This window comes from Papaver somniferum, chromosome 5 (genome assembly GCF_003573695.1).
Source record: "Papaver somniferum cultivar HN1 chromosome 5, ASM357369v1, whole genome shotgun sequence".
In the NCBI taxonomy this organism is placed as follows: domain Eukaryota; kingdom Viridiplantae; phylum Streptophyta; class Magnoliopsida; order Ranunculales; family Papaveraceae; genus Papaver; species Papaver somniferum.
Genome location: NC_039362.1, coordinates 149481779 through 149489223, shown reverse-complemented (window position 1 = coordinate 149489223; position 7445 = coordinate 149481779). Strand labels below are relative to the sequence as shown.

Sequence of the window (7445 nt, the reverse complement as noted above, 5' to 3'; positions counted from 1 at the left end):
AAATAAATGTTCGTATTCAGTCCTCAACATATATGCATACGAAGGAGTCCAGTAACTCGCTGACAGGGGATTCGCGAGTGTTTAAAATCTTACCTCTCGTTCCAGACGGGGGATGAATAGGTGGTAGTCGACTCGGGCCACTGACTCCGATGTCTAGTGTACGAACCCAAGGTGCAGAGACAATATCGTAATTGTCCTCCTTCTCTGCAAACAGTTTATATTTAAAGTACCCTTCCGTAGGGTAATAAAAAAATAATGTCCCAAAGTCCAAAAGTCCAAAAAAATAAAGAAAAATTACAAAAATAATAAACCCTAATATAGTTTTTTTTTTTAAATAAAATAAACAAACCCTAAACTAAAATTGTCTAAAATAAAATTGTCCTCTTTTCTGTTCTTTTTGCTTTAATCTTTAGCTCAAAGTCTTTTTATGAAATCACCAAACTCCTTGGCTCAATTTTCTTTATGATCCAGAACCTGTAGACACAAGATAAATACCCAAAAACATAAAAAAGGACAAAAATAATAAATAAATAATAATAAAAAAATAATAATAAAATAAAATAAAATAAAATAAATCTAAAACCCTAAAAACAAGTCCGCGTCGGCGGCGCCAAAAATTGATGTGATTTGTAGATAGTGGTAAAAGTGGTTCGATTCTCAGACCTGTGAAGGATATTAATTAGACTTAAATTCTAATATTAAAATAGAAAACTCACTAAAAATTATAGCAAACTCAATCAAAGATGATATCAATACTAAAAGAAACACTGAGGCTAAGATTCCACTATTTTCCAAGTTCAAAGTGATTAAACCAATACTTATATTTATGCAATTTTCTTGTTTAATTTGATTCTAAAATATTGCAACAAGTAGATTTTCAAAAGTAATAATTGTAAATACCAAGTATGAAGCATCAAAAGTCTTAAAACTAAGCATACTCCATCAAAGTAGATCACAATCACTCAAATAAAAATCATATTCAATAATAGTTCAAGGCAAATAATCATATAATTATTGCAAATAAAAAGATAAAATAGAATATACCACTTTTTGTTGGAAAAATAGCTTCCTCTATCGCCTCAGCAGTGGGGTTTAGCTCCTCATATTAATCATGATCTCAAAATATGTGTTTGTTTCTCAAAAGATGATTAAAAGAGTGAAAAGTAATAACACGGACTGTTTGCAACAGTGTATTGGTGTTGCAAAACAGTTGTTACAATGGAACTATTACAGAAAAACTGTTGCTTTGTCGCTGATTTTAAGACCCTAGAATACGACTGCCCTGAAAAGCTTAATGTTCTTCAGCTGTTAAACAACGACACTATTCTGCGACTGTTTACCATGCGTCAATGTTCTTCGCGTTCTTCTTCTTCAGCAGCAGCAGCAGCAGAAACAGAGTTTGGTAAAGCTCTGATTTCTTCTTCTCTGGCTCTCCTTAGGTTCCCAAACTCTCGACACCTCTTCTATATGACCCAAGACATCTATTTATATCAAAAATACCGATTAAATCTCTCCAAAATCTCTTTCCTTCTCTTCACGACCAAGTTGCGGCAATTTCTTGTTTTAGGATTTCTACGCGTTTCTGAGATTTCCTTTTTATTCTAAACTCTTCCTTAGATAGATACAAATCTTTGGGATGGTTTACAGCGGTTTAATCTCTCTAAAATTCCCTAATACATGTCATACACGTGACTTTCCATATTTTCTGTTGTGAGAAAAATCCGTCGATTGAGCCCAGTCTAATCGATTTAAACACCCATATCAGATTCCTAGACTCATAAGGAGTCTACCCTATGAAAATCAGAGGTTTAATCGACCTCAAACTCCTCCGAATCACGATTGCTAAAACTGTTCTTCACTGCACTATTTTCCCCCCAAAAACCTGATTTTTGAAATGTTGAAGATGGTTGCCCCTTATCCAGAGTAGGGGTGCGATTAGAAACTTCCTGGAAATAGGGTGCCCCTTAGTAATTAGGTTACCCGTTATCCCAAGTGAGAGTCCGAATAGCAAACGTCCTCCGGGTGCTTTCCGACAACTTTTCGAGCCAATTTTTTCCAAAAATGTTTATTAGCCAAAAATACCTACAAATAAATAAAACACCATAATAAGTACAAAAATGAACCCTAACAATATATAGAATCGAGACAAATTGGACACAAAAATGTGTCTATCACCAAGCAGTGGGAGTGCATTCGCCCAGCCATCGCCTCTCCCACTCTTTTAGGAGACGAAAGGTGTTGCCATTCCATTGAGCTAATGCATGAGAAGGACGAATCTTTGAAAGAGCTTCATATATGAAGGGACGGCTAGGATCGTACATCGGGAAGCGCAGCCCGAGCTCCAACTGACCCTTGGTGATGATGGTCGCCTCGGCTGAGTGAGGAAAGTTCATGACATCACTTTTTTTCAAAACACCTTTTTGGCGCGATAAGAGTTTGATGTCATAACCGTGGAGATAAAAATCATCTTTTAACTGCTTGATGAACTGTTCATCAGTCAAATCCTTGGCAACTCTCTTATCATTCTTACATGAAAACAAAGGAGAACCGTCAGAAAGGATAGAGTTAAGGGCGCGATAATCATGGTGCGAAGGGATGTCAACAATAAACAAAGAATCAACGGAAACACCATCATCATCAGAAAAGGTATAACTGACACACCTCTTCTCTGTCATGGAGGGAGTCGAAGAAGTCATGGAAGAATTGTTGGGAAGAAACCTCGAACCAAAAAAATAACAGGCGGCAAAAATCGCAACAGCAGCAAGGGGAAAACAATAGAAGGATCAAAGGATGATTGAAGCTCTCAAAGAATCATAAGACGAAGGGATATCAGAGCAGCGGTTGAAAGAAGAAACTAAGGAAAGAGAGTGCATGTTTTGAAAAAGGTAAAAGTAAAAGACCAAGGGTTTATGATTTGAATTTATAGTCCCAACGATTATAACCGGCGAAGAAGGTCAAAAGGTCATAAAGACGAGTGTAGTGGGGAACAGCATGGCAGCGGAAATGGGAGCCGAAGCGGTTTCTTTCCCTCGTGTCGATCACACGAGTGAAAGAAGGGGCATAAATGCAGGTGTGAATAATCCACAGATCCAGGTGGAGCGATCCTAGGTAGTAAGGCATCGACAACAGAGGAAGTGTGAAGCAAAAAATCATTTTACCTGGCCTAGGCGCGAGAAAAGAGACACCAAGAGAACCCGTGAAGAAAATACGTGTAAAGGTCGGAGGTGACGAAAAAGACAGCCATCGAGTACAAGAGCAATAAATGCACTGACTAGGTAGTTGAGAAGATAAGGAGAATCTGGTCAAAGTAAGACTCGGCTAAGAACATCAAGGGCGACATCGTCTACACTCGGCTGAGCAATCGATATCGGATGAATGGACATCGGGAGAAGACATCACTAGGTTCGACCCTACATCTCGGATGAGACATCACCAGCCATCCGAGAAGGACATCAAGGAAGATATACCGTGACACACACCGTAACTTGGATGTATCATCATTTGTAGCTATAAAAGGAGAGCTATGTAGAGAGCTAAAGGACCAAGCAATCAGTGAGAGGGAGAGAAGAACACTAAGAGTTTAAGAGTGAGAATAGAGTACTCGTTGGTGAGATACATACTTTGTAATCTTGAATTGAGTAATAAGATCATCCCTTTCCCACCGTGGACATAGGTAATCATACCGAACCACGTATATCTTGTGTTCTTGTGCATTTCTTGCTTGTTTACTTTATGTGTGTGTGTTTATGTTTCTTGGATGTAGAAGTAGGATTTTCCACATCTACAAGGACTTTGTGTTTTACTTCAAAATGATCTTATTTTATCTCATTTGGTATACCCTAATTAATTTGGGTATACCCCAATCAAGCCAGATTTATTATTTGGCTCACCGGGGAGTGGTTTGGCGGACTACATTTCATTTCAAGCTGAAACAAGAATATAACTTGTTTGTTTGCTCCACATGGCAACTGCCTCTCTCTGACCGTCTCTGAAGCTCATTATATTCCCTTGTAAGGTCATCTTCAAATATGACCGAAAAAGAAGCATCTCCAACATGTTCAAGAATCAATATCATCTGCGTGTGTCAGCTGGTTTGCTCATAGTTTAATAGGATTTGTTTGCTTGTACGCAGCTATTTTGCCTAGAAGAATGAATTACTCCTCAGATATTTTGAATTAGTTGAGTTCGATCCCTAAATGTGCTCAAAAGCTCACTAATGACATATTGTATACATGATCCTTTGCTATTCCCGTTACCATCGAAAAAGAAAACCGGACACACATCTTATCACCAGCGCATCAGTCTCTCTGCATCCTGCCTCCCTAACGAGCAACCATCGACATTAAGTTCTATCCATCCATAAGTTGGCAGGTACCACTTAACTTCAATGATATTAGGCCCTTTATGTCTCCCAACTCCGTTACGCTTACAAAAAAAGTATTGGGGAGAGAGAGGCTCGAACTCTAGACCTCAGGATCACTCTATAAAGCTATGAGACCTACGTGCTAGCCAACTGCGCCACGGCCCCAATTTGGTTTCATTTTCATTTTAAAAAATAATAACCAGTGTCAAATATTTATTAAAAGATGATTCACAATTATTGTTCTCTCTTTTTGGAGATCTCAACTAACAATGTCTCAATCCTTAAGTCGGACCATCCACAACTTGAATACCAACTGACCACATGCATTTTACATTATAGCGTCTAGAATGCAATAATTAATTCTTCTTCTTCATTTCAAAATTTGATCCCAAATGTGGGTACTTGTCAAAGATGTATTTGGATTGGATTATTATCCAGGAAGCAACCTAGGTTGATGGCAAGTTGGTGTGAAATAGACTTCATCACAGGGTGTGAAATGTAAGTAACGAGTGGAAATGGAAATCTCTGCAGAAAGAAAGAAAGAAAGAAAGCAATAGTACTACAGTATTCCAGCAAGATGGCCTACAGACAAAAATGTCCCACAAAGATCGTTTCTCGATCAAAAACCACATGCCCAGTCCTTGTCTCTCTCAGAGCTAGGCCATGCCATATACCATAAAATGATTATCGGCTTCCTTAATTTAACCTACACCACATTTCCTTAATAGAACCTCAAGAATTGTCTATTTTTAGTATTAAAATGGTGTTGCTTTGCTTCCCAAATTAACAACACAGACAAAATTGCCTTTCCTTCAAAACAACCATTTACTAGTATATCAATTAACTTCAGGATAATCCAAAGCAATCCACTAAACTAATCGTATTACTATATCAATTACCAGGCCTCGCGTATGATTGCATTAATCCATGTAAATAGTGTACCTAGATTCGCTAATGATTTAGAGAGAGATAAAAACAGAGATCTAATCATTTTTAGTAATTAATTCAGGAAACAAAAACAACATCTTTCTAGTAACATTTTACTTTCATTAATTAATCCTCCTTATATAAACATTAACAATAACATAATAAAACCACACGAGCACAAATTAAGTCTAATCGTAGTCATAAAACCAAATAATAGTGAATCAATCAGCAAAAGATTATTATTATTACTTGAAGATCGATTTGACGTAAATATAATTCAAACACCATTAATGGACCTTGGATGTTGTTGTTGATGATGATGCTGATGATGTTGAGCCGCAGGAGAAGATGGTGATGGTGGAGACTGAAGTTGCATTACTACAGGAGCTGCAGCAGGTACTGACGATGATGTTGGTAGTGCTGCTGATGACGGTGGAGTTCCTAGGAACTGAGGTTTTCTAAGAGTATTCTTATTATTATGCATCCAAACTTTGAGAACCTGACGTTTCACACCAATTTCTAAACAGAATTGATTGAGAGCATTATCATCTTGTTTTTGTATTCTCCAACCTATTTTATCTGCAAAATCCAGCATTTTATCTTTCTGTTCTTGACTAAACTTTGTTCTAAATCTCTTATTACTACTACCATTGTTACTGCTACTTCCACCATTTCTCATCATTCCTACTCTTTCTTCAGGTGTTTCTGATCTTCTATCTTCATTATTATAATCCATAGTTGTAGTATTATCATCATCATCTCCAAATAACGCATCCCTAATATTATTATTATTGATAGGGCTATTGTTCTTACTACTTCTATGTTGAACAAGAAATTGTTGATTATTATTATGAACTTGAGGTAATGAAAGTGAAGGTAAAGAATTAAACCCACCTCTACTTTGATGATGATGGTGATGCTTCTTTGTCTTCTCATATCTAGGGTTCGTACCATTGTAATTAACTATAGGTTGTTGTTGTTGTTGAAGATGATCTACAAACCCACTTCCATGAATCTCTTTTCTATGGAAATTTCTATGACAGCCACAAGCAGCACATCTTAGTGATCTTGCATTGTTATTGTCTTGATCAGCTTCTTGCATAAACTCACCACAACCATCATTAGCATGACCACCAATTGAAGCAGCATGATTCTTCATACATTCTTTATACTTGACCTGAAATTTGCTGCTGTGATGTTGTTTCATGTTGGAGCTATTGGAAGTAACTGGTTTAACTACTATTGGTTCAAGTAATGGTTCAGCTAGATTGATAATCCCAAACCTTCTACTGTCATTACAGTTAATCTCTTCAACTACTGGTTTAATATCTATAACTTCATTAGAGCTGCTGCCTTTCTTGTTATTATCTTGATCTCCTCCTGCCATTATTACTTGTTTTGAATATGGAACCATGCTTAAATTCATTCTTTCATTTAAAGAGCAGAATGAAATGAACTAGAGAGAAAATGATAAAGAGAGAATAAGGACCTCCTGACCCATATTGTTTGTTTGCTTAATGAACGTGAAAACTATAATTACTTTGACACTATTATATGCCCGGAGTGTAATGACATCTCTCTCTCTACATTGTATTGGCGTGATTTTAATTTATGACGAAGTCATCCATCAAGTGATCACTTATCATTTCACTGCTTCAATTTGTTAACCTACCTTTCTTAACATAGGTGAACAAAATTACATGAACAATCTTTTCTTTTAACTGTTTTTTGTACACCTTCTATAATAGAATATCCATTGATCAAATATGTTATCTTGATTTTTGCTCCTACCTATTTATTTATTTATTTTTGTAACAGTTTGTGGTATAAGAAAGTCTTAGAGCATTTACAAAGGGATGGAGTTGTCTTCCTCTTTTTAAGGCCACATCCGATTTTTCTTTATTTTGGAAAAAAATCTCTCCAACGGCAATGTAAAGGAAGACTGTAAGGGTGACGTGGTTGACGGTTTTTATAACATCCTCTACTTCATCCTCTTGTTTCAGAGGTTTGTCTAGAGGATGTGATGAGTGTCATGTTAACATTTTTTTTTTCTAAATTAGTTATTTTGTAGAAATATAAGCCAACCAAATTTGTACACGTACATAGAGGTCTTAGTTTAAACCCCTACGGTTGGAGATGATTTTGTGTATCTTCC

At 36.7% G+C, this 7445-nt stretch overlaps 1 protein-coding gene across 1 annotated transcript; it reads right to left on the bottom strand.

Moving 5' to 3' along the window:
* Positions 1-5398: 5398 nt before the first annotated feature.
* Positions 5399-6864, bottom strand: LOC113283169 (zinc-finger homeodomain protein 1-like). Its single transcript, XM_026532343.1, has one exon. It carries the CDS (start codon positions 6714-6716, stop codon positions 5568-5570), a length of 1149 nt encoding a protein of 382 aa, XP_026388128.1. The 5' UTR covers positions 6717-6864; the 3' UTR covers positions 5399-5567.
* Between the last annotated feature and the right edge of the window lie 581 nt (positions 6865-7445).